The sequence below is a fragment of the Anguilla anguilla genome, chromosome 7 (assembly GCF_013347855.1).
Source record: "Anguilla anguilla isolate fAngAng1 chromosome 7, fAngAng1.pri, whole genome shotgun sequence".
In the NCBI taxonomy this organism is placed as follows: Eukaryota; Metazoa; Chordata; class Actinopteri; order Anguilliformes; family Anguillidae; genus Anguilla; species Anguilla anguilla.
Genome location: NC_049207.1, coordinates 6,341,712 through 6,369,627, shown reverse-complemented (window position 1 = coordinate 6,369,627; position 27,916 = coordinate 6,341,712). Strand labels below are relative to the sequence as shown.

General features: G+C 45.2%; 1 protein-coding gene across 1 annotated transcript; it reads left to right on the top strand.

Annotated features, from left to right (window-relative positions):
• The first annotated feature begins 3 nt into the window (after positions 1–3).
• fgd6 (FYVE, RhoGEF and PH domain containing 6) lies at positions 4–27,074 on the top strand. The gene is made up of 21 exons (XM_035426006.1): positions 4–410; positions 3,580–5,881; positions 11,847–11,982; positions 13,716–13,783; positions 13,883–13,913; positions 17,243–17,394; positions 18,228–18,384; positions 18,633–18,720; positions 19,674–19,724; positions 20,092–20,150; positions 20,396–20,467; positions 20,766–20,834; positions 21,593–21,676; positions 22,068–22,147; positions 23,137–23,239; positions 24,106–24,252; positions 24,517–24,619; positions 25,228–25,343; positions 25,898–26,026; positions 26,436–26,584; positions 26,705–27,074. Exons 1-21 carry the CDS (start codon positions 401–403, stop codon positions 26,739–26,741), a joined length of 4,143 nt encoding a protein of 1,380 aa, XP_035281897.1. The 5' UTR covers positions 4–400; the 3' UTR covers positions 26,742–27,074.
• The last annotated feature ends 842 nt before the right edge of the window (positions 27,075–27,916 follow it).

Sequence of the window (27,916 nt, the reverse complement as noted above, 5' to 3'; positions counted from 1 at the left end):
ACAATGCAACACTGTTTTGAACAAACCAGACGCAAGTCTCGTGCTCATGTTACAAGTGGCAGCGGTGAAGCACCTAGTGGAAGTTTTACGAAACTTCTTAGCTCGAGGCAAATGTTATGTTCAGTGGCTAATTGTGATTGATGCAAGGCTGAGGTTTGCAAGTGAGCTGCGAAAAGGGAACAGGAGGACGCTGAGGAATACCTTTTACTTATGATCTGTTTTTTGTGTTACCTGTTTTCTCGCTAAAAAGGAGATGGATTTGCTGGGATTGTTTTGGACGTGTCATTGTTTTGTGGACTCTGTAACTGACAGAGCATCATGAAAAAGAAGATCAACGAATTTATCGCTACCACCCCGAAAGAAAGTCGTTCATGGATTTAAGGATCAACTTTTGGTCATCATGAGCACAGGTTAGCTAGTTTTTGAATGGTCGTGCAGTGTATTGCTGATTATGCACTTTAGCTGTAACTGTCCTTTAGCCGTGTAACTTAAGGTTGCCTAGTAAAGCGGAAAATGTAGGATGAATCATATTAACTTTTTATTTGCACATTAGCGGACTATACATAATGTTTTGCATTGTGATAGTTGCTTTTTACAACAACTTGACTTAAATCCCAAGAAACAAAAAATACAGGAAAATATGTATAAACAAATTCGGCTATGTCATGGATTATATACAAAATCCTATCGTTTACTGTATTTCAAATATTTCGGGGAGATTGCGTTTATGCATCTTGGATATTTTTTTTTTTTTTTTTGCCTTTTAACAGCCGTTTCGGAGCGTACCTTTGGAAGGGGAGGTTGCAAAGACAATCAAGATACTTGATCCCAGGCGCATGTTCAGACAGATTTTAGCTGATTATTTTTTCTGTACGTGTGGTTCCTTGCTACTTACTTGACACACGCATTACTTGGATACCTGTTTTCTTCCACATGGGCAAAGCTGAATGTACGTCACGGTGGATACTCAGACGATACAGTTATTTGACTTATTCTGTTCTTACTGTCTATCCCGAGAAATTGACGACAAGTAAATTACCAGCATATACACTAAAGTTACTCAATGAATGTACATTCGTGATAGCATAAAACTATGCCAGGTTAAGCAATGGAGGTCTAGTCGGGCAGCAAATGAGGCTTCAAGCAGTTCCTTTGTGCTTTGATACGGACAGAATAAGACACCGGCCACTGTTTGCTTTCTTTGTTGGAACCACGTTTTAAATGTTGGCAGTGGAGATCGGTACTTGAACATGCCCGTTCAATTGTGTCAGGTTAAAAAAGACAGATGAAAGGGCATGTAAATTTCATTTAATGTTTAATTAAATGCATTAATTAAACCTAGTTATATTCTAAACATTTTAATTCGCAGGATTTATGAATTACTGCGCGCAACTGCACCAGTTCAAAGAGTAAAATAGCATCTCGGAGCACATTTTCCTGTTTGTTAAATTTAAGGCGTGGAATAACTTTGGAAAAATTAGAAGGGAGCATAAGTAATCAAAGGGCCCATGTAAACTATTAGCCTATCTGTGCTTAGGCTACACCGAAATCATATGAACTGAAGTGTCTGTCTTGGATCGTTTCCCCGAAATCTCGTAAATCGTATCCGTTTCTTAAAACAAACAAGAAATTCCGAACCACGTAAAACAAAAACAACTCGTTCTTGTACCATTCCAATGAATCTGTAGTTAGAAATACACTATGTAAATAAATCTACTATAAATCGAGATGGTGCAGTAGGCTATATAGGTGAAAGTGCTCGTAATTTGGCGAAAGTACTTGTAATTTCACCTATGCATGTTGTGTATTTGACCGTGCTCCTGTATATAGCTATGTACTTATGGCTATGCTATTATACGGGAATGTTTCTTATATTTATAACGTTCATTATTATACACATGTATTATGTTATACACATGCACGTGTATACATGCATGCTTTTATTGTACTTTTGCGTTTGTGCACTTGTATTTGGGCTTTTATCATAATATAGATAATTGTTTTTGGTGACAGACATTAGTATGATGTCATCACATCAAGGCTCTGTTGCTCCAGGTCTTTTCTTATTGAGAGCTAGTCCTGAGAATAGAACAGCTGTGCACGTTCCATGGTGAGCTGTGTTCAAGTGTGGGAATATGGAACACTTTGTGAACACATATGGCACATGCTCACACCCTCACTTAGCATGGTATTTCAAAACGCAGCCCACATTCTTTTGAGTTATCTAATACATTATTCACTAGTCCACAAAATCTTCATGTCCATTTGAAATTGATCCCACTGAAACTTGAACCCACCCCCTTCTCATTCTGTAATGTCATAATTACTACAACAAGTACCTGTCTGTCCTTCCGCGACAGACAGGTCCTTGTTTAATTATTTGGGATGCTCTTATTCTAGTTTTTTTATTTAGAGTGTTATATTCTGTGTATTGATTGGCTACTACGATCTGCTGAGGATATGGACTGCCAGATTAGTTTCTCTTGCATTCTTGAACTCTATCAGTCAGCTGTTAGTAGGAGTTGTGTATGACCATAATTACAAAACATGGCTTGGGAAGCAGCACAGTATTGTTTTCTTAAATTGTTTTTATGTAACATACAGGAAACGAATATGTTGGCTTCACAGGTTTTTTTCTTATGCAAGACAACAGAGCCCTTGTCTAATCATGAGGCCTAGTTTATTTTAAGATTCCAGGTAAATATTTTAATATAGGAGAAAATAGAAACAGAAAAGGTGTCTGAATGTGTTTCAGAGGTTACTTCAGAAGAGAATTTTCAGCACTTGAAAACTTGCGCCATAACACTGGTGCTGCAACTACCCAATGGACACACATTTGTCATTAAAATGCTTCCCAGTTTTCTGAGGCAAAGTCTAGACTGCTGATTGTTTACTCTAAATCCACCAGACCAGACTGGTATTAAATTGAATTTAAACAGAATTGAGTAGAAAAAAAAAGAAAACTAAAAAAAAACAGGCAAACTTAATGAACATGTCTCTGGCTGTCTGCATGTTTTTCCTAAGGACACATGAATGCTTGTCCTTCTGAACCCTTTTTCCTTTTAGGTAGATTTTGTTCTTCTTTGTAAGCAGTACGCTAACCATTAATTTGCTGTACAGAGGAACTCACTTGCCGTTGTAATGACTGGGATAGCTAGGTAGTTGCTAGCAAGGTATTCAGCAGGCTAGTTTTCTAGAACAGCTGTCGATTGTGGGTAAACTACCTTGCCCACTTGCTATTGAAAAGAAAGTCTGTTTATCTACTGAATTATCTGTGTAGAAGGCTTACTTGGCTGTTCATTTACTGCAAATTGTTTATGCACATGTATAGCCTGTCAACAATATTTTAATTATCAAAACAATGTTGAACAAAGTTCCAGCTTCCACAATCACCCTGCTTTTCTGGCCAAAGTACGATTAATCAAATGAAAACATTTGATATTAAATTGATGGTGGCTAATTAAATCGAGATTTGAAAGCTAGAAATGTCTGATTAAGGTTTATTAATAAGATTAAGTTCATTATAAAAACAGTAGCTCTGTCCTTTTGACTGACATCAGTCCTTCTCTGTCCCTACAGGTTTGAAGAAGCCACCGGTGGCACCCAAACCCAAACTTACTCCGACTCAGAAGCCAACTCCTCCCCCAGTCGCCCCCAAACCGGATATTGTCTTCTCTCACCCTTCTCCAGTAGCACCGAAAAAGGCCAAGCCAACTGTCGCCCCTAAACCTTGCATTCCCAAAACAGCAACTGTCACTGAATCCACACCTGTTACTTTTACCTGTGCTCCAGAGAGGAACAGCAGTTCAGAAAACCTGGGCCTGCTCAACTCTAAAAATGGAGTGCATGTGGAGCTCAACAAACCAGGCTCAGACTACATTATACCAACTTGCACCTGCAGCCAGGATAGTTTTTCACACTGTCAACACGTGGGGATCTGTAAAACTACTGAGATCATGTTTGAGCCACTGGAAAAACCCCTGGAAACATGGCAGGCTGACAGAACGGAGACGTCTGGATCGCGGATCTCGCCGGTTTCTCCAATTCACCCTGAACTGGAGAATGGGCACGATGAAATGGGGATTAACAAGAGTCCAGTTGTCAATGCCAGCTTTCTGGAGCAAAAACTGAATGAGGTTTGGGTCCAGGCTCTTTCCACTAATTGCTTCCAAAATGACACACCTCTGGAAAAGCCCCTAGTTCAGAGCGATGAGGCTGAGACACTGGATCAGAACCTGAACCTAGTTGGAGACACGGACGGCTCTGTTAAGAGGCAGTCGCTCTCTGAAAGATCGGGTGACGATGCTAACGGTAATCTCTCCATTCCCATTTTCGGCCAATCACAGCAGCAAAGCTCTGCACACACGGACAGCTCGGCCAGCTCCACAGATAGTGACACAGCGGTCAGGGATTCTGGGGAGTCTCAACGCGGGTCCCCGGTCCCAGCGGCCCCAAGGAAGCCCCTCCCAATCCCCACTCCACGTAAATCCAAGAAACTAGTCCTAGTTAGGCAGGATGGTACAGAGATGGCCACACCGGAGGAAAGTTCCAAAACAGTAGAGGAATTGCTGATTTCAAATAGTTTTCTTCCGCCCTCTAAAGTTCACACACAGAGCGTATTAGATTTTAAAGACCCGTCCACCGAACAGGGAGTTTTCCCACCCTGCCAAGAAGGTGCTGATAGTGTTGAGGACTCAAGTCCACCTGTTCCCCCTCCACGGCAGATGTCCCTTCTGCTGGACCGTGACCAGATGCCCAGCTTTTTTACCGAAGAGCCGCCGCTGAAGGTAGAAGATGAGGAGGTCAGATTGGGTGGCTGTGCCACCTCCGACAGTTTCGCGGTGGAGGAGGATGGAGGAGGGTACTGTGACTTCGCCAGGTTCCCCGTCACCAGGGTTCTACCAAAACACGTCAAGCACGCCCGCTTGACGATGGGAGACAGGGCGGCTTCGGCAGAGGAGAGGTCACCGAAGGTGGCCCCAAAGAAGCCTCAGAGGCACAGTTTGCCCGCGTCGGGGCTGCTTAGGAAGGAGCCGTCTGAGGAGGTTTCAGAGAGGGCGGGGGGTAGTGCGGGTGAGGGGGACCCTCATTTGCCTCCGCAGGATGAGCATCCACCTGTAGACCAGCACGGTGATGCTCTCGATGAGAGCGAGGAGGTGGCGAGCGAGCCTCTGGTACCCTTGGTCGAAAAACCTTCACGGAGGTTTCCGCGGGCAATTGGGCCTTTCTGTGGAAAAAAAGCACCCAGGAGCGGCCGCACCAGCGACGCACAAAGCAAGCCACCCAGATCAGGTCTTGAGCCAAAGAGGGCAAAATCCTTCTCCTCGGCGGACCTAGAGCATGCAGGCAGCCATAAAAGAAGCTCTTTCCGGAAGCTTCTGGAGCTCAAGCTCTCCATGAAAATGTTACCTAAGCTGCTGGCCAAGGGCACCCAGTCTCTGGACTGCACCACCGTGGAAATGGAAAAGTCTATCGATGACGAATGGACTCAAGAAGACCCGGAGAGCAGCGCTATCAATAACCAACAGGCTCCCCTGCCGAATGGCCAGGACACATCGCCCAGTAGTACTTTGTCCGTCGAGCACAAACCATTGTGTCCGCAGACCAGCTTGGATCAGAGCGTAGATGATGAAGAATTCTGCATTGGGGTGGAGACCGCAGTGGAATACGAGAACCTTCCGTTCTACGAGGAAATCCCTGAGTATATGAACCTGCCGTTCCTGAACGCCAGGGGGGCACTGGGCCACCGGCGGGCCTATCTGAGCTGGCACAACTCGTCCAGCTTGGAAGACGGCGACGAGGACGTCTACGAGGAACAGGAGCCGTACGCGTCTCGTGAAAACCACGTCCTGAACGAGCGGCATTGCCAGGTCCACAGGAGGTAACGGCATTCGTTACGAACCGTTTTCATGTGCCGTTAATCAAACTCGGCGTCTAGCTGAGCTGAGAGTTGTGAAACGTGTCCGTCCCGTCAGCAAGGACCTTCGGGAAACTATGACCTGTAGGCCTACATGTTGTTTAAGTGGAAGCTCATTTTAGTTTGATGACTGTGTTTGAGGAGAGGTGTGCCCTTCTGCAGCACACCTTTTCAGAGAGGGCATGTGTTTGCGGTAAACAGGAGCCTGTGGTTTCTCAGTCTGCGGAGATAACGATGTTCACGGTGTGGGGTGCATGATGTCGCTGGAATGAACTGCTGTGCCCCCAGGGTAGGAGTGGAGGAGAGATGGGAGGAGTGTGGCAGCTGAGCTTTTACTGTAAGCTAATTACTACGTGGGAGGAATTTCCAGAACAATACTTTATTCAGCGTGCTGTCAGGAATATCACTGTCAGGCAGCTGTGGAATTTGAAAACATGTTATTTATTTAGCTTTGTCATTGGCTTTTATTTTTCTCTGCTAGAGATAGCCTGCGTGTGGCAAATCTTCAGTGATTCACCAGTTTCAAAGTGAACAGACTGTCAAGTTATCTTGTTGTCTCCAGTTCAAAGATGATGAAAGCTGACATCCGTCCAGCGTTTTTTCAAGGTAGTGTCAGAAGACAGGGCTTTCCAGGCTACTGGTCATTTTCTTTGAGTTGTTACTTTTTTTGTTGTTGAGTTGTTTATTCTTTCACAAAGGAATTAGAGTGCAAAATTCTACTCTTAGAAGTCTAGGGGTTATCCAATCATCAAACCCAGGATTAGTGCTTGTATAACAGTTTACCATGTTTTGAACAGCTTAGTGTGTCTGGAGTCCTGGTACTTGCTTAGTACATCCATCCAAAGACTAACCTCGTGGTGTAGTGTTGATTGCGGCTAAAATATTCTACTTAGCCTTCTAAAGATCAAAAATACAATATATTTTACAACCAGTTTTACATGCAATATGCTCTTGAGATTTATAGCCATACTGCATATGTTAAACTGGTACTATGCAAGCTGTCTTTTACTAAACTGTGCCTGATACTTTGGAGATGTACCTATGCAGTCATCATCGACCGGTGAAGCTTAAATATTTGTCCCCTGCTAGGGTCGCATATTTGTCACAGTACAGTATTGCTTAGCGAATTAAACAAGCAAAGTTATGACTGCAGTGTCTGGGACAGGCCTCTCAGACATATTCCCCAAGCCTGCACTGGCCATGTTTTTTTTTTTTGGGCAAATCCCTGTACTTGACCACAGCGGTGAGTTGTATGTTGAGGAAACCGTGCTGAGAATGCAGGCGATGAAAGGGGCATTCATCGGGCTCTTGGTTAGACCTTTTTCCTGTGGGTTATTTTCAGTGGCCCAGAGCAGGAAATGTGTGAATACAGCAAAGCTGGTGAATTTTAACTCGGGAGGGGTGGGGAAGAAACCCTGCCCTCATTTCTGTCCGTTTTTCTTTCTCTCCTCCTTTCTCTAACCCTAGATCTTTCTGTATGTCTCTCTCTCTACCTCTCTTTCCAATGCATATCTGAATATATAGCCTAGGCTACATCCTAGCAAAAAGTGGCCATAAGCACTTACCCAGGATTTGTTCAACCATCCTGCATCATACTCAAACCTGAAGTGCTCAGAATTTTTACACATCGTACCCTTGTCAACAATACTGGCAAATTCTTGGCTTGTCCAAATGTATTCAAGTGCTTTTACACTAAGGTTATATAAGTGCGGTCTAATAGTTCTTAATTCTTTCAGGAAGCAACGTCTTGGTGGACTGTTCAGCACATGCGTTGTGTCCCAGTTTTATGTAGCTATATCTTCCAGACAGTCTGATACAGAGCTCTGTGGTAATGGTGGTAAAGAAAGAGGCACAATTTCACCTTAGTGGCAAATAACATAGACCAGTGCACAGGCTATACTTACTTTGGTCTGAAAATGGATCATCAGGAAACCACAAAGTGGTAGGAAAAGAGGTGAGTCATAATGCACTCATGTGGCATAAAAAGGAAAAAAAACAAGACATGCTTTATATCTTCAAGTTTACTGATATAAGATATATGAATGAAATAATCCTGAAGATATTTGACTACGTAGTCTTATAGAATAAATTGCACTTTGCGACTGTAGTGAAAACTACAGTGAAATTTCACACTGAAATAACTTACGAATAACACACCCACAGGAAACCCTGCAACTTCTTTAACATAATTGTCCATGTGCCAGGAAAAAAGTTTTTAAGAATGCATGCAGGACAGAACTGAGCCATTATCTATTATGAGTAACCTAAAAAAAAAAATCTGGAAACACCTAGGCCTACAGGTCAAATTCAGCAAAGCCAAATCTTGCAGGAAGGATCTGCGTTTCTGTGAACTGGACGAGTCCTGTTAGTGAGTTGGTCCTGAGGTTCATAGCACTACCAACCGCAAAACGGTCTTTATGATCATCTAGATTTGTCCTATTACCTGCACTCTGAAATGTATCCAGCACTATGCCAAGCTTAGCAGAATAACCATGTTTAAATTCAAAGGGCACCGTGGGCCTTATTTATAGCATGAGTTGGTAGAGGGATTTATTTGTGGCATTTCATTGCTTGACGTACCATGTGGTCAATAAACGCTCTGTGGTCTGGTTGGTTTGATAGGACTTCATATCAGTTTGTGATTTCTGTTTGTAAAAGTAGATAGGCTAGTTCACAGTAAGTCTGTCCTGATAGTTTGGTGATATTGCCAAAGCGGCTATTTTGGCTGTAAATGCCTTGCTAGTGAATGCAACAGCACTGTAACGTCAACCTTCGGGTGTTGGTTAAAAATGACCTAACCACTGCTCAACACCATTCGGGCCCCGATTCTGAGTCCAGTATCCTAGCCATGTTCCGGATTCCGTGTTGAAAGTCAAAACTGCTGCTTTGAGCACAGGTGGCCCAGATCCAGCGCCTTTCTCTCTCATCGTCGCTTTCACGGTACGACTCCTGTTGCTTACAGAGCTCATAATTCCGCTCATATAACCCCCTTTATGTCAGATCCGTGCTGCTTTTATCGCAGTGAATTCTCCGGATTAGGCTTGGGTTTGCAGGTACAGAGCCCTGAGCTGCCCCATTGTTCCGGTATTGAAGGCTGCCCGCCCGCCAGCCAGACCGGGCTTGTCCGCTCGAGTGTCGGGCCTGGATTTGGCTCTCTCTCGCTCGCATTCAGATCCGCGCCGATAGAAGATTTGCTTTCTTCATTGTCACGGTCAGTTTGCAAAGTAGGCCATGCATTGTTTTTGCGTTTTTTTTGGGGGGGGGGGGGGGGATAAGATGGCAGTGACGTCATCATGACCTCCTGTACGGATGCTATGCAGATTTTAAACGGCAACTAATGCCGGTTCTTGTGTGAGGCTAACAAATTGGAATTTTGCTTTTTTTTTTAACTGTTGAACGCAATTTGAACATTGATCCCTGTGAATAGAAACCATGTGTACTCTGTTGCTTGTAGAGAACTTTCCTCTAGCTAGGCTGTATATAAATTTTTTTTTCTAGATTGCAGTTGAGTTTAATGTATTTTGAAATAGTAGAAGGCATCTGATATGCTTACCTCAGATTACTCTTACGCATATTTGGTGGAAAGGGAGTTGCATCATACAGCAGGTGGTTTATATACCAGCATCTCCTCACTCTGTGCCTGAGGATCAGCTGTGATCTTATTCTCCCTCATTTTTCATGCTGGTTGAGGAGGTGCTCATGAGCTCATGATCTGCTGTTGAAATCCCTCACTTTTTTTAAATTTAGGGATCCCGTGATTTTATGTGTATAATAACTGCATTCAGTCATGGGCAAGTAAAAAATAGTACTCTTGATTATACACGGCTTGATTTATTGGTGCAGTAACTGCTCAGGGTGTTTTTGAAAGGCCAGGCCCTGGACAAAAGAGGAGGCCCATAGGAAAAGAGATAACAGATGTTGGGAGCAGCAGTGGGAGTAGAGAACATTTGTATCCACACACAAAGGCGTTGTCTAATAAATCACTGATGCCCTGAATATAACATGTATGTTACAGGCAATATGGAAACGATGCAAAGCATATGGAGTGAATGGAGGTTAAAAGGCTGAGGATTTCCTGACAGCGTGTACAATATGTGGGTCATAGATGTCAAAGAAAGGGTCACTGCCCACGAACAAATACACTGGTTAAAATTATTTTAACATGTTGGGTTGTGATGTTGTACAACAGGCAGAAGTGTACTATATTTGTCACGGGTGAATGAGAAATTTCAAACTTGCTGATGTCACTGATATTGAACCTTTTGCTTCTGTCCGGATTGCTCATATGCCTCCTTCTGTGGGTGCACTTAAAAAGCGGGATTAATTAAGAGGCTGCGTAAAGTTGCGATGTGTAAGTCGTGTGATTTAGCAATTGAAAGATCTGCTCGGTTTCTCATGCCTAGCCGTCTTTTCGTAGGAAGTCCTGAGAGGCTGTATGATTATCATTACTCACCTTGTGAAATTCCACAAGAGACACACTTGAAGTCTGGTCCCTTGATTGGCACCTGCAGTCACAGGGAAGGTTCACGTGAATCAATTTGTGCACCCGCTCCACAGACCTACAATTGCATTTGACAAAATATCCTGAATTTTTAAGAACTACTCCGAGCCCCTAAATCATTGCATTATGGGATTTACTCGCGGTTCATGTTAATTAAACAGTTGTGGGTTTTTTGTGTGTAAAGGAACGGGATTTAAAGCTTTCCTCAGCTGTGATCAAAACCAGAGATGACCAGCATTGTGTGGATGAGAGGTCTGGTAGAGCAGCGGGGGCGAAGGGGGCGAACACATCGGGACACACGTAGCCTATAAGACCCCGCGGGGTCTTCAGACGAGCGGTTTGTTTTGCGGTTGTGCTTGTGGCGTGGCCTTGGGACGTCAGCCGCGAACCAGAAAAGCGACTGTGGCAAAATCAGGCATGCGGCGGTGGCAGAGAGAGCCAGACAGGAAGCGCGTTTCTGTCAGCAGGGAGGCCTTGCCCCAGAGCACAGTCAGAACCAGCTGTTTTACACGAATTCTTTGAAGGGTTTATTTTCGCGTTCATCTTCTGCCTTCTGCCCGTCCCTAGACCTCTCCTGCTGATCTCTAATGTTCTTGAACTGTTTCTGTTACATTATGATGCTGGTTACTCTCCGTTTAGTGGCATCCATTTAAATTTTAATTTAAAAAGCGTTGGTGGCGAACTAAATGGAATGTTAATTTAAAATCGTTCGACAGTAACTGTCGCCGCGAACAGTTTTATCGTTGTTTAAACGCACGTTAATGAGAACGCTGCATGTTAGCATGATCCCGTCAGACAGAGCTTGCCAGTGATGTTGCTCTCTTCAGTCGAGTGGATTTTAGACAGGATTTCCTTCTGGCCTCTGACTTCCAAAGTGCCAGTACTCGAGCGTCTTATTATTCCACGTTAGAATGTCAAAGAAACAATAAGACGCTCTTTGTTAATGGGAGAGAACAAAGAATCTGGCAATAAAACTATGTGCTGCCCTTTTATTTTCCCTAAGGAAATATGCCCACCACTAAATCTGTCAAGGGAATAACAATATGGCATTGTTCAAACATCTTGCTTTCTGCTTTCCCCACACAATGAAACGGGGGCAAACGTGCAGAGGAATTGAAATACTGCATCTGTGCGTGAATTAATGTGTTTGCTTTTATGATGCGTCAACCTGGAAGTTTGTGAATGAACTTAGTCTTACTGTTCCGGGAGGCTTGTGCTGTTCATTAGACAGCATGTGAGTATGACTGCATATGTGCGTGTTGCTGTGAGAGTGTATACTTGTGTGTGAGTGTGAGTGTGAGTGTGTGAGTGCATGTGCGTGTGTGTGTGTGCGTGTGTGTGTATGTGTGCGTGTGTGTACATAAGTGTTAGCTCCCCAGCTGGTTTTCCTCGGGATGGAGTGAACAGAACTTCCTGTTTTCCTGACAGGGTCTGTCTGGAGCGGAGCGATGGCTCGGATGTTCGGCACTCCGGAGAAGAGGAAGTGGTGGACAGCTCTGACGAGGATGACGATGACAGCTTCGCCTCCAGTAAAGGGGAACTGGAGCTCTTAGCCGACAGACAGGTGAGACATTTTCCAGATTTTAAATGTGCTCAGCGGACCCACAGAACAGTCCAACAGCATTTTCAGGCTATTTGAATTGGATGTAGGGTGCAGGTGGTACTCAGCGAAATCCTGGAATTAAGTAGGCTATATCATCCAGGGATTTTAAGTACACTACATTTAGAGAAAATTTCACCTACTTAACTACTTTCTCACCCAAGTGTACTCAGCAAGCATACTCAATAGTAGGCAAGTGTGCTGATTTGGACCCAGCCCAAGTGAAGGCTTGCGTGTGTGTCAGGACTGAGAGCTCTTCTGATTGGTGTCGGCTGACGAGTGAAGAGGTGGCCACACGGCTGCCTGTTTGGGGTGTACATGGGGAGGTGATAAAACGAGTGCGATAAGGACCCCTTGATTGCTGTTTGTTTTGCTTTCCTGGGGGTGTCAGACGCTTGGTTGGCAGCGGGTGCTCTGTCAGAGGGTGAGGTGCCGAATGATGTCATTCTCCACCCAGGGGGTGTGGCCTATTCCTGTCTCAGTTCTGCTCAGTGACATAAAAATAACTCTTATCTCCTGGTCAGAGAGCCACGCGCTGTATTTATCCTGCTTTCTCTCATTAATTACAGTTTCCGTGGAAACTAAGTTGCACACTGGAGAAAGATGAGTGAAACAACATGATTATACGGCTTGCTTTTGTCTTGTTAATTCTCGTTAGTGGCAGCCACGCCGTGTAATTATGTAATTAGCGTTGAGGCATAGGTCAATAATAAGACCGTTCAAGTCCATTTAAAGTAGGTTTCAGTTTACACGCTGTGGGAAATCAATGGTGCGCCATTTGGTAGGTCACTAACTGCGTTAATATTTTCACATTCAAAAAGCTCTATTGGCATATTTGAATTTGAGCGTTCTGCGGAGAAGGCTCCTGGCTTGTGTCAAGCTAGCGCTCAGTAATGTAATGTAAACGCTGCAAAAAGCCCAGCCGCACCGAGGTGTAGCTGAAGCTAGGCTAGCGGAAATATGACAGCGCTGTGCTGTAGATGGGCCCAGGGGTGGGCCCGGGCGGTTACAGTACCCAGCATTCTCTCCCGTACCCCCGCAGTTGAGTTTGTTGAGTCCCGCAGTTGAGTCCCCCCCCCCCCCCCCCCCCCCCCCCCCCCCCGTACCCCCCATGTTGACCCTCAGCCTCTTATCACATGGAACTGCGAATTCGCGCGCAGGAAAAGCGACTTGTTTGTCACTGGGCAGAGAAACTGGGACCGGAGCGCGGGAGTGCCTCTCAGGCTGAGCGGCTGCTCGCGTCGGAAGTGAAGCAACTGTCCAAATAAAGACTCTCGGTATGTCATCGAAGACCAATAGCTTCAGCCTTGGCGGGAGGGGAAAGTGTGTGTGGTGGGAGAGAGATGGAAAGAGAGAGAGGGAGAGAAAGGGAGGAAAGAGAGAGGGCGGGTGAGAGAGAGAGAGAGATTCATACATAGGGAAAGGGTATCTTAATGACCGGGCGCCCTACATCCTTGCTGGTCTCCATATAAAAAGCGCTCGCACATACTCGCACACAGACACAGTGTTTAAGTCCCTGTTTGGATTACTACGGATCGGAACTGCTTGCTGTGGCTGCGCCCTGGACGATGAGATGGTGGGCTTTGGTGACATTGTAAGGCGTTTTGCACCCACTTGTTTGTCCGTCGCACCATAACGCGTGTTAAAATCGAGAAATGAATGAATTTTAACAGCTGTTTTGTCTTTTTGTGTGCCAGCATGAAGTTGGACTAAAGAAGACCAAGGTGGTCCACATCGCTAAGGAGATCGTGAGCTCCGAGAAAGTGTGAGTGCTTGTTTTGTAAAACCTCAAATTCTTCAGCCATCAGGTCGAATGCCATAAGTGTGCATGTTTCTTATCTGCCCTGTTCTCTTCCCCCTGTAGATTTGTGGATGTCTTGAAGCTTCTGCATATCGTAAGTATCCTCCTGATCATATTAAAATTGGATTAGCATAGCTCTAATTCATATGGATTTCAATCAGTTATTGTGATAACATTTATCAAAATGTGTTAGTAGCATAGCATATGCATCTACTCAAAAAACCACCTCGTGATTTCACTTTTCAAGAAGCAGCATGAAGTTAGCCAAGTGTGAGTCCTCTGCAGTTTTCATTAAAATCAAGATATGAATTGGTAATGGATGTGGAAGATATAGCGCTACTCATTTTTTCTCGGCGCACACCTTCTCAGTTCAAACCGCTCATCCCTACAGAGCTCTGCAGTCATAGTGGAAATTCTGCACTGCTCTCAACTGTGGAGCTCCGTGATTACAATCCAAAGTCTGCACTCCCCTCTGGGTTGGCGGTTGGAAGTAAAAACCCCCCATAACTATGGATCTCACTCAAAACTCTGTAGCCACGATCAAAGCGGGGTTTCACGCTCGGTTACTCCAGCTCCTAGAATGTACACATTTGTGGCTGATTGGCGGTTAGGTGAAGGGTATCCATGGCGACAGGGCATAAATGAAGGGTATCCATGGCGACCGGGCATAAATGTCTTAATCCTGGCCTAAGGGTCCATGGCAGGTGTGACAGGTGTCTTCTAATGAGTGCGTAGACATTAACAAACAAATGAAGTTTGGGGGGGGGGGGGGGCGAGGTTTTAACAGATGCCTTGAGCAGTCAGTGGAGGGGCCCGGGTGATGTTTCCCGTTTTAGGGCTCTAATTAAAACTCCCCTTCGGAAATGTAAGAAGGGCGACAGTAACGCACACCTCCCGATTATCTGAAACCACTATGTGGTCTTCAGAGAAGTTCCATGAAATGGTTTTGTTCTGTTTGAGAGGGGTGGCCCCCCCCATCTGTTCAGCTGTGGTTTTCTGGGGTTTGGGCAAGCTGGGGGGGGGGGGGGGGGGGGCTATTTTCAGTCCTGACTTTCCTCGAGGGAGCAGCACTCATTCATGAAATTCTGAGCTGAGAGAGGTTTCAGAGACGTAAACACACTGCAGACATGCCAGACACACATTCACACACACGGACATACAGACACACACACACTCATACTGGCACACACACTCTCTCACACACACACACACACACACGGACACACACACTGACGCACACATACACACACACTCTCTCACACACACACCCCGGGGGAGCTGGAGCCCACCTGTCTGGGTTCCTCGCGCTCCGGCTGGATTAGCCTGGCCGGCTCTCCAGCGCGGCTGGAGCTCTGTGGGGATTTAAGGCCTCAGCACAGCAGAGTGGCACGTGAGAGGTCTCTTTCACAGAAAGGCCAAATTGCAGCTCCTGACCCCGCGACAGCTGCCCCCTAGCAGAAGTGTTTGCCCTCCGTCTGAAAAGGAGGGCTCTGCTAATCTGAGAGAGAGAGAGAGAGAGAGAGAGAGAGAGAGAGAGAGAGAGAGAGAGAGAGAGAGAGAGAGAGAGAGAGAGAGAGAGAGAGAGAGAGAGAGAGAGAGAGAGAGAGAGAGAGAGAGAGAGAGAGAGAGAGAGAGAGAGAGAGAGAGAGAGAGAGAGAGAGAGAGAGAGAGAGAGAGAGAGAGAGAGAGGGAGGGAGGGAGGGAGGGAGGGAGGGAGGGAGGGAGGGAGGGAGGGAGGGAGGGAGGGAGGGAGGGAGCCAATCCGTCTGCCCCTGCAGCGTGTGTGTATTTCTGTCTGACGTTCCAGCTCTCTCTTAGCCGCTAATCACTGTTGAACTCAGAAGGAGGACAGGAAGCGTTTTGTTGGCGCTGTCTTGTTTGGAAAATGGAGATAAACTGCATTGTGTGCGGAGGCCACACTGCTGTGTAATTCCCTTTTACGGTCTGTTTGCTTTGTTTGGGGTGGGGGTGGGGGTGGGTGGGTCTGACATTCCTTACATACAGCAGGTCATCCGTTCCTACCAGTTCAGTCACCCTCCGAGCTGTGGGTTCACTTCTTAGCGGTGTCGCTCCAGAGATTTAAAGTGGTTGCTACTTGCCTCTCTGTTTGAGAGAGATTGGGGTTGTGGCCCCAGAGTTTGACTGGCGTTCCTTCTGCAGCCTCGGGCTTTAGCAACTCACTCCCAGGAACCGTTTATATGGTTTTACCGCAACACGTTAAATACTGTGCACCGTTAGAGACGTGAACTTGCAACCCCTTTGTGAATTAGCACAGTGCTGTTACTGCCACTTCGCACTGTTGGCCTCTCCTAACTGTAGCATATGCGACATCTTGTTCTCAATCGTGTCAGATTTCTGCCTTGAATTGTGATGATTGTTTCACCTTGAGCTGCGTGATATTAACTGTAGGGGGATGATTAGGTGGTCAGAGGTGCTGGAGGAATCAGACAGGGAATTTGGTCGAACACCTTGTGCGTGTGTGTGTGTGCGCGTGTGCATGTTCTTGGGTGTTTGCGTGTGTGTGTGTGTGCGCATGTGTGCATTCATGTGTCTGCTTGTAAATTAGACTGTCATGTGAATCTATGAGCCGCACCCTTCTGGAACACACAGGCTGTTTTTAGACTGTTTTTTTCCTTCTCATGCACCCAAATGCTACAGTACATATCCCTGCTGGTTTTTATTTTCCTCTGTGGTGGTGTAGGTTTGCCAGTGATGTGTGACACAGATACTGTGTGTGGAGATCAGTGCCTGGATTAGCTGGAACACCATAAAACCCTACACTTCCCGGGTCATGGTATCCACAAGACTGAACTCTGACCTTGCCATTGTTCTGACCAATCAGAGACTGCCCCTGGACGGTGTCTTTGAAACCAAATGTGTAGCAGTATATTTTTAACAGTCACCATTTATCACACGTCTCTGTGCGGGCGCATGTGTGTCTCTGGTGGTCATATGAAGGGTATTTGAGTCAAGGAAAGTGTGGGTGTTTTAAACCTCATGACTGCTGCCTGCACAGGCTCAGAGTCACGGTCCAGTCCGGCAGGGCTATTTTCACCACTTCAGCACCATGACAGAGAGGAAGTGTTTGTGTGTGTGTGTGTGTGTGTGTGTGGTGTGAGAGAGAGATAGAGGGAAGGAGAGAGAGAGAGAAGATAGAGAGGGATTCATGCATAGGGAAAAGTTACCTTAAAGGCCCCAGTACTGGCATGTGGCTGAAACCTGTATGTTCCCTGATATGTGGAGTCATCCCTATAAAGCCTAGATTGCCTGCTCAATCAGGCTGCTGTACATTAATTTTTACACCATTCCTTCAATTCAGCACTTTAGAAAGCACCATGTGAAGCTCTGGCTCTGTCATCTATGTCTTCCCTTCCTCGGGTACCCATAATGCATCCTGTCCTTCCGTGTGTCGTTCCCTGGCAGGATTTCCGAGACGCGGTGGCCAAGGCCTCGCGGCTGAGCGGGAAGGCCGTGATCGAGGAGCGGGTTCTGACCCAGATCCTGTACTACCTGCCCCAGCTGTACGAGCTCAACCGAGACCTGCTGAGAGAGCTGGAGGAGAGGGTGGCCCGCTGGTACCAGAACCGCCGCCCGCTCGCTGCTCACCCGCCACACTGTCCGCTTAGACTGACCGTCTGCTGCTCATCCACTAGTGTCCCCTTAAACTGACCGTCTGCTGCTCATCCACTAGTGCCTGCTTAAACTGACCGTCTGCTGCTCATCCATTAGTGTCCACTTAGACTGACCGTCTGCTGCTCATCCACTAGTGTCCGCTTAGACTGACCGTCTGCTGCTCATCCGCTATTGTCCGCTTAGACTGACCGTCTGCTGCTCATCCGCTATTGTCAGCTTAGACTGACCGTCTGCTGCTCATACGCTATTGTCCGCTTTGACTGACCGTCTGCTGCTCATCCACTAGTGTCTACTTAGACTGACCGTCTGCTGCTCATCCACTAGTGTCCGCTTAGACTGACCGTCTGCTGCTCATACGCTATTGTCCGCTTAGACTGACCGTCCACTGCTCACCCTCCACAGTGTCCGTTTAGACAGACCCATCATGTATTCCAACTTGTCAAACTTTAAAATACACCATGGACTTTCAAAACATGCATTGGCCTATAACTGCACCCCAACTATTAGTCACTGTTTTTCGGAATGGCAGGAACCATCCATTCACACGTACAACACACTGATCCAATAATGCGTATGTGCGTTTCAGCACATAACCCTAGCCATCACCCGCATCATCTGCAAAGGCTTCAACTGTCTGTGTTTGGTTTGAGCCATACGTCAGCATGGTGTATGTATGTGCCATTTGAATGCAGCTGTAAGGTATTGTATAAGTTTTAAGCATCTATTAATGACCTCCTCTGCTTTTCTTTCTCACTTTGTCTGTTTTTTTGGACAGGAGCGACCATCAGCGCCTTGCGGACGTCTTTGTGAAGAAGGGCCCGTACCTGAAGATGTACTCCACCTACATCCGCGAGTTCGACAAGAACGTGGCCCTGCTGGACGAGCAGTGCCGGAAGAACTCGGGCTTCGCTGGAGTCGTCAGGGAGTTCGAGGTAACCGGGTCGGGCTGTTCAGGACCACACTTTCAGTGTGCGCGTGTGTGTGTGTGTGTGTGTATGTATGTTTGTGTGAGTGTGTAGGTGTGTATTTTGTGTGTGTATGTGTAGGTGTGTGTCTTTGGTTGTATGTGTGTGTGTGTGTGTGTGTGTGTATGTGTGCGCATACCACTCATAGTGCACGTGGGTATCTGTGGATGATGTAGCACATATTTTACTGATGATGAATATGTCATGTGACTCAGATGAGTCCTCGCTGTGCAAATCTGGCTCTGAAGCACTACCTTCTGAAGCCTGTCCAGAGGATCCCCCAGTATCAGCTGCTGCTCACAGGTAGGGGGCGACAGTGAGACTTGATTACAGTCTGTGCACTCTGTCATCTGCCATGTGCTCATGTACTGGTCACTTCCTGGTTCCTGCCTGTCCTGTACTTCTGAGACATCTATTGGTCATTTCACATGACCAATAGATGTTTCACATTTCACAGACTAACTGTTTTAGCCATAATCGTTGCTAACCCTTTTGAGGGAGGCTACTCCGGCTTTACTTGAAGTGTACTTTCTTGCTTTTTTCTTTTTAACATGAATACCCCTATGTTAACAATTGTTAAGCGTACAGAAACTTATGTAAATAATCCTGTAAACATGAAATATCCTTCATTGTGTACAAAAACCGTCCGGTCCAACGAGAACATTTGCTAAATCTTAAATGTTATTTTAAAAAACTCAGTTGAGACGTGCTGTCCATAGTGGACAGCTCTTGGCCATGTGCTATTCATATGTGATCCCTGCCGTGCCTCTTTCTCTGCTGTGGTCCCTTATCTGTTACCCTCTCTGCTTTCAACCTGTCTAAATAAAGCAAAAAACTGTCCCACACTCCTTTAAAAAAAAAAGAAAAAAAAAAGAAAACAGAAAATAAACTCTCCCTTTAAAGATAACAGGATCACTGTTAGACATAGCACTGCAGTGCCACCTAGAGGCGAGATGCTCTAATTGCAGAGGCCTCTGGAACGGTACATTTCCAGTGTCCGCGTGTTTAATCTGATTAGAAGGCACGCTACTAATAAGATTTGGCGGCATGACAACCTCCTGCTGCTAAGAGGCACCAGTCCCCAGAGAAATGTGAGAAATTTATCTTGCGTCAGTATTTCATAATCTGCCCTCATGCTGAAGTTAAGCTTTGTTATGTTTGTATTTACTCTGGGCTCCCGCTGCAGACCCAATGTCCACATCTTATTTTAAAATATTATCTCAGCTGCAATTAAAGAGCAGTTTTCTGTTTTTAAGACTATTTGAAGAACCTGGCTGAAGACTCATCTGACTTCAAAGACACACAATGTAAGAACAGTGACTTTTCTTGTTCTCTGTATTTTGTGTGCTGATGATGATCTTGTTTCATGTATGATGTCATTGGGTTTTTTGGTAATATGATATGTATTGATAATTGGAGAGGAAAACACCAAATCATTCCAGTAGCTTTGAAACTACTTTTAAAATCCATTCTCCTGTCAGCTGAATTGAATTTTTTTATCTTTTATTTTACTGTTCATGAAACTGTGGCTGCACCTGTACCTTTCATTCAGTTTATTTGGATTGCTGGAACCAGTTGCCATGGTGACCACTGTTCTTCCTGGAGACCACACAAATGACATGGAAAATGTTTATTCAGGACGCGTCGGCATAAACTGTATCTCTGTGTACACAGCCGCCCTGGGCATAGTGAAGGAAGTGGCCAACCATGCCAATGACATCATGAAGCAAGGGGTAAGGCTGCGTGTTTGGGGACCGGTGCATCCTCCTCTTAAGCTTTTCCAAACCCCACTCAGACTGCTGGCTTTGCGGCAACAGTTTGATAAATTCCCAATCCGTTTACGGTCATCATCAGATTTAATTCTTACCTGCACACTCATTTGCATTCAGTCCTAATGCCAAGCTGTAAATCTCAAGCTCAGAAATTTAAAAAATTGGTTCATTGGAATTCATCCCAGAAACTCTCTCTCTCTGTCCAGGATAACTTCCAGAAGCTTATGCAGGTTCAGTACAGCTTGACTGGCCACCACGAGATCGTCCAGCCCGGGAGGGTGAGTGTGGCCTCATGGGCTCCTGTTCTCTCACAAACAGTTTAAATGCTGCTTCTAAGGATGAATTATGCTTCTCTTTTCAACCCTTTGAAGAGTAGTGTTTTTTGGAATGCTTTTTCAGAATTCTAAATCACTGTTCCATTGCTGTCGATTACCAGCAGTGATTGTGACATCAGCATTAGAATGTTTGGCTAAGAACATTCTAATCTCATATTTTTGGTCTTACACTGAAGGGTTAATTAGGAAATCACACTGATTAGAGAATTCCTCTAATCATAAAAATGGTCCTCCCTGGCAGGTGTTCCTTAAGGAGGGAACTCTGATGAAGCTGTCCCGGAAGGTCATGCAGCCGAGGATGTTCTTCCTGGTGAGACCACGCCCATGACTTGGACCACCCCCACTACTGCACAACATGATTACCTGCTGTTATTTCAAATCAGCATTTATGTGCTGGTGTATGTGTATGCGCTGGAAGGTTTGAGTCAGGGTGTGATGTTGGTTCTGATACCTGTGAGTATGCCAGAGACATAGTGAACATGAGAGCTTACTAAGTTTTTACTGAATTTAGCTTTCAGCATTGCCAGATCAGATCCATAAACCCACTGTCTGGATTATAACAGCAGTAGAAATAGAATGACTTGATTTGCTGAAAGGTTATTGTGTTAAATGATATGTGTAAAATGTACTGTTAATCATGTCTGAACTGACTAATACACAGGTTACAGCTACTGGATATTTCTAAATGATAGCAGTAGTTTTATTGTGAATGAAATCTTTTTCAAATAGAGCTGATGCTCAGTTCTTGGCGAAACTGCTTGTGTGCAGAGGTGAAAGTACAAGGGTCAGAAAGTAGCAGTCCTGCCGTGTGTTTCTTCCACCCATGAACTCAGCCAGCTGACTTCACTAATTAGTTCTGCCTTCTGGCTGAGGAGTTGTGCCGAATCAAGATGACTGGAACTGGAAATACTGGGGAGGACTTTCACTTTCTGAACCTGGATTTCCCACCTCTGCTTGGGGGTATATTCAGCCACAGCTTTTCCACAGCAGAACTGTTTAGAAATTGTGTTTCTGTGCTTAGTTCTCAGTTCCTCATTTGGTGGTTGTTTCGTTTGATTTCTCCTGCAGTTCAACGACACCATGCTGTACACCACCCCTGTGCCCTCTGGCCAGTATAAGCTCAACTGCATGCTGTCTCTGGCGGGGATGAAGGTGGGACTTCTGTGCACTTACACAAGTTCCTTTTGTGTGTAAAATAGCATGCGACTCACAAAACGAACTAGAATATTCTGCGTTTTTCACCTAGATGGGTATGATGCTAACACAAGGTTCTACTGACTGAATTCAACCTGAAGGATCTCTTGTATTTCACTTTGTCAATCCATTTTACAAATTTAAAAGCCGCCTTAGAGCACAGAGAAGTGGGATTGAATCCTTGTTACTGTGTTTGTTCACTTATATTTAATTAATGTAAAGTCCAGCTTTTGGCACTTTGTCTACTGCTCTGGTGTATGTTCATGAAAAAAGAGACAGATTGGCTGAAGCTCTCTGTGTCGGCCTTAGACTAAGCGATTTATACAACTCCATTAATATGTCCACACAGGTGAGCAAACCCACCCAGGAGGCTTATCAGAACGAGCTGAACATCGAGAGCGTTGAGCGATCCTTCATTCTGTCTGCCAGGTAGGAGCCAATCACAGCACAGTGCTGCGCTGATGTCACTGTGATTCATCGTAGCGGGTGAGGAGTGAAAGCCCAGGAGCAGGAGGGGTGTATATCTCTCATCTGGTCTCCATTAGTGGGCCAGGGCCAGATCTAGGGGGGAACGAAATCAGAGCAGACAGTCGGCCCTTTAACCTCATATTCACTGCTTCATTTGAAATCCAACGTGCTGGAGTACAGGGCCAAAATAACAAAAGATTGCGTCACTGTCCAAAGACATACAGACCACACTGTAGCATACGAAGGACGAAAAAAGCCTGTAAGCTGTATGGCACACTCTACGCTCTGAATAAAAAGTTGCCCCTGCAAAATCTTGTGACTGCCCCCGCCCCAATCAGAACATTCTACAACCGGGACTGACGTGTGTAGAGGGCAATTAGCATCTGCTCCACTCTCCGTGTTGGGAGTGCAGTCTGGGAGAAGATTCTAGACAAAGGCTTGCGTAACTTTGTTGCCGGGTGAGCGCTGCCTCAGTGCGGAAGCCTGTGTGCATCGATGGAGAGTTCGAGCTCAGCTTGACCTGCTGGAGATCCAGTTCTGTCTGCTGGGTCTCTCGCTCTCTGAAGTTCCCCCTCCTCCGCAGCCATGAACTTCAAGAGGCTGTGCAACGATTTTATCAAACTGGGCTGCCCGTTTTAATCTCCAGGCTCTTGACATGTGAAGTGCTGCCAACTCCAGATTAGCAGTGGGGAAGAAGGGCTTTTTTTGCTCGTGGTTCTAGATAGCTTAGAAGTGTTTTGTTCCCTTTTTTTTATCTCTCTGAAGGAGGAATGTGTTTGAAATATGAGCCATCAAAAAAAATAAATTTGTCCTCAAAACTGGTGTTTTGTAAGAAAGCAGGCTTTAAAAAAAAAAAAAATTTAATTTTTTTTTTTTTTTTTTTTACAGATAGCGTGAGCTTTTTCCAGTTTGTCAGAGTGGCAGTTGACGTTCTCTTGTCTCTCCGGCAGTTCAGCAACGGAGCGTGACGAGTGGCTGGAAGCCATCTCCAAAGCCATGGAGGACTACACCAGGAAGAAGATCACCTTCTTCTGCAGCAAGAGCCAGGAGGAGGTACTTCTGATGTGGAGAGAAAATCATTTTGATTGGCCTGGACAAGTCAGTAACTGACAGCATGTGGTAGCTCCAGCCATCGTTGGGTACCGTCTGATCACTAGACTGGGGGGGGTTCTGATGCTCAGTCCTGGGGGGGACCCCTTCTTAATGCTGGTTTTCAATCTAACCACAGTTGTAACCCCTGAAATGCAACAGTGCATTTCTCAGATGAGCCACCCACCAGGCTCCCTTTTCCCTTTTTAATTGATTACATCACAGATGAAATAATTACTGAAATTGTGTACACCTGGTAACCAATCACTGGTTATAAGTGAACCAAACCTTAACATAAGTTGAGGGAAAAAGTTCTAAAAGAGCTTAAACATCAGTTTTACAACTGTCTGTACCCGATCAAGAGTTTGGCCGTGACGGAGAGAAGTTTGAGAATGCCCGCTGCGCTGGACTGCTCACCTTCAAATGAACAAAGCGTTTCTTTCTGTGGGGTTACTTACTTATCTTATCAGTGCCTCCGGAGTGCACACTGCCATCTGTCGTCTCTTATCGCTCAGCGTTCCACCAGCTGGCTGAGTGGGTGCAGTCGTTTCGTTGGAGGGGTACACTTCATGCTCTGTTGCGACTTGCAGACCGATCATGTAGAACAGGCTGGCCGTGGTTACTGACTGCAGCCTCTCCCTGTTCCACATGCTCTGTTGCCACTTGCAGACTGTAGGTTGTGATGATATGGAACAGGCTGGCTGTGGTTACTGACTGCAACCTCTCCCTGTTCCACATGACCTATTGCTGCTTACAGACTGTGGGCTCTGATCATGTGGAACAGGCTGGCCGTGCTTTACTGACTGCAGCCTCTCCCTGTTCCCCGGCAGGCTGGTGGGGGCGGGGGGGACAGCGGGGCCCCGCTGGGGGCCAAGGCGCCGATCTGGATCCCTGACCTGCGCGCCACCATGTGCATGATCTGCACCTGCGAGTTCACCCTCACCTGGAGGCGACATCACTGCCGGGCCTGTGGGAAGGTGATTAGGGCTCCTGCAGTCCAGGGCTAATTCATTTTCAATACAATACGGTTTACACTGACTTCCATTTAGCATCAATTAAGGATAGGGTCTAAGTGTCACAAAGACTTTTTCAGTAGTTCACCAAAGCAGTAATTATGTGCTCAGCTCGTAACTTTTAAAATTGCCACCTGCATTCTTAATTAGTTTGTGTGTGTGTGTGTGTGCACGTGTGTGTGTGCGTGTATGTATGTGTACGTGTGCGTGTGTGTGTGTGTGTTGTAGGTTGTGTGCCAGTCCTGCTCCTCCCACAAGCACTATCTGGAGTACCTGAAGAACCAGCTGGCCCGAGTGTGTGACCACTGCTTCCTCAAGCTGCAGCAGAAGAGTACGCCCCCACCCTCTCATTTATGCTTCTGCAGAAAATCCAGGTTCAGACAGTAAAAGTTCTCCCCAGTATTTTGTTCCAATCGCCTGGATTTGCCAATTACTTTAGCACAGTTCTTCAGCCAGGAGGTGGAATTAATTAGTGAAGTCAGGCTGAGTTCAGAGTGGAAGAAACACATGGCAGGACTTTTACTTTCTGACCCCAGGACCTTACACCACTGTGTGGAATGGATAGCTAAGTCAACAAGCATTCAGTGTCTCTTCACCAATCTGCTATTGGGGTTTGACCTCAAAATGGCTTTTTTGATAAGTATTGATATCTTGAGCAAATTGTGTGCTAAAATGTCAAATGTATTCTGCTATGGCAAACTGAAAAATCATTCAGGTGCTGATTACTCTAAAAATATTAGTACTGTACACCATGCATACCAACAATGACTCATGTTATTTTTTGAAAAATCAAGTAGAAAAGACGGCCATTATGTACCCAAATACCTCTGTAGGAGCACACGCTCAATTTACAGTATTGTTTGAGGGTTTTCCTTTAGTCACAGTGCTAAGTGTTGAGAGTGACTGCACGTACCCCTCTCCCTCCACCTCCCCCTCCAGGTGACCGGCCTGCATCCACCACCGTCTCCCCCAGCACAAGAACCTCTAGCGGGGCCTTCTCCTCTGTCCTCATCCCCTCCAGAAAGCAGAAGAAGATCCCTGCTGCACTCAAAGAGGTGAATGGCAGCAGCGATGTTCCATACAAATAATCTAATCGATATTTCAGCGCGACATATATTTATGTGTGCATCACTCTGTGGTCTTAACCCCTTCAATTCCAAGTTTTTTCTGACACAGCCATTCACAATTTGTATTCGATTTGTAACACTAACAAACAATCCAGGAGAAGAATGTGAAATTCTTCCATTGTACTGTATTTGTGGTCACAATTGTTAACGGTGAGATTAAATGGATATTGGAAAAGCTGATATATATACAAGTGTGGTGCCAAGTGTGTAAGGTCTGAATGGCTGAAACATACATACAAGACATTTCTTCTCTAAAATAATTATGCTCGTGTTATGCTTGATCAATAAATAAGCAGTGTGGATCACAATATGTCTTGCCTTACCAGGGTATATTTGTTTAAGACAAATTCAAAATGTACAGTGCCTTTGGCAAAATGAACGTGTTTTAGGAGGTTTGGAGAAAATAGTGTGAACTGTCCCGCTACGCTCCCGGTTGGGTAAGGAGTGCAGTTTCATGACTGATGACCGATGTCTGCTTCCAGGTGTCTGCAAATACGGAGAACTCTTCAATGAGCGGCTACCTTCAGAGGTCAAAGGGCAGCAAGAAGCAGTGGAAAAGGCTGTGGTTCGTCATCAAAAACAAAGTCTTGTACACATATGCTGCCAGTGAGGTGAGCTGCGTTCTTCTTCATGTCTTTAGTGAACATCACTATTTGAGGACATTAAAGACATTTCATTTATCTCTCCTGTATGGATCCATGTAAATAGTTGAGTGAACTAGAGATGTGATAATACCCATAATTCTCTGGGGGCATGCTTGTTAACACAAGCATGTTTCTATATCCAGTCACAGTATTCTATAGTTTTCAAATAGGAACTGGGTATTATATTAAATCTAACCCTTGTCATGCTTTTATTTTCACATCCTAAACATTCTAATAATTTATGATTTTTGACAGTTTGAAACGTTTTCATAATTGTGCAGCATGTGGTTAAATGTGTGTGGCTTAGTGCCTGTGTGTTGTATAGGTAAGACTGAGTTTAAGGAAGAGTGTGGAGAAGTATCTGATGTTTCTGCAGGACGTGGCAGCGCTGGAGAGCCAGCCCTTACTGGGGTTCTTCCTGAGAGAGGAGCGATCGGGCGAAGCCCAGAAGCTGCAGTTCAAGCTCTACCACAAAAACACTCTGTTCTACATCTTCAAGGCTGACGACTGCCTTACTGCACAGAGGTGAGCAGTACATTACACCCTTCACATCAGTGTTGCACTATCTTGCCTCATCTATGCTAAAATTTTTATAGTAGTAATCTTGTCTTTTTGTCTGTGTGTTTGTGTGTGTGTTTTTCTCAGATGGATTGACGCGTTCCAGGAAGCCATGATCCTCTAACCATTCCATTGTTTTAATAGCAAATCCAATCACCAGCATTAACGACAGCTTTCAGTCAATGGGGTGAACTTTCTAGTGCAGTGGGCGTGGTAATCTTGTGGTGGGCGTCTCCATGGTGCTACAGTGTGCCGCAGTTCAGCGTGGAGGACCGATAAACATTTGAGGATGTTTTGTTTTGTCTCTATGAACTGTGATCTACAAAAAAAAATCTCTGCTGAAAGTCCAGGTTGTATGGTGAACACAATCACTGGGCAGCATAAGAACCAGCAAAAATCCAACAGTTTCCTTCCATGAAGAGGAGGCGAGTGTAGGCCAGTGCTGTAGTCCATGCATCACATTGTAAAGCAGCAGGTGGTCAGCTGGCATTTTCTCACTGTGTATCGATTCAATTCACAGTGGTATCCATGAGAGAAAAGAAACTTATTTTTACCCCAAAAGGGGCTTTTTTTGGGAATCAAGCCAATGGCCACTTGTCACAGATGTAGGTCAGAGGTCAAGTCGGGTGTGTGTTCGCGGAAGTGTCATAGAAATGTCCCATGTTGGGTGCGTCAACGATACAAGAAATGGATTACGGGAGATTTGTTTGTGATGGCCCTGTTTTTCTGCATTGCACTGTGGGAGATTTTTTTGTTTTCGCTGTGAATTAATGAACTGTGCATTCTGCAAAGAGAAAGAAGCTGACCATTCTATTCCAACACTCCTCCAGCAAAAAACTTAGGAAAAAGTGATTTTTATTTTTAACAGGCTTTCAAGTATGTCTACTTCTTTATAATAATGCAGGACGTTAAAAATGTATATGTGTAGTTCAAAAACTGGAAATAGTTTGAAATTACTAAGGTAATATAAATACATGTAATATAAATATATATATATATATATTTAAGAATAATAGTGTTCATAATGTTTCTTATGAGATGATGGTTGAAGCATTAATTACTGTAATCGCAGTACCCACTGTAAACCAATTTTCTCACCAATCACTGTGGTGCTAATTTTTCTGGGCTTGTTGGTTTACCTGCACTTGAGTTCTAACTCCTTCAGACACTTCACTGTGCATAATCACATTCTGTTTTCCCAAAATACATTGCGAGGTGTTTGGAAACAAGTTTTTGTATAAGATGCTAGGCCAGTCCATTAGTCTAATGCTAGTTATTTACCACTGGGGATTGGACCTG

What these genes read in the sequence shown, in the direction of transcription:
- fgd6 (XM_035426006.1), top strand. An exon ending in AGCTCTTAGCCGACAGACAG is followed by an intron (nt 11,983 to 13,715) that starts GTGAGACATTTT and finishes TTTGTGTGCCAG; the next exon opens with CATGAAGTTGGACTAAAGAA. An exon ending in GCAGCAAGAGCCAGGAGGAG is followed by an intron (nt 23,240 to 24,105) that starts GTACTTCTGATG and finishes GTTCCCCGGCAG; the next exon opens with GCTGGTGGGGGCGGGGGGGA.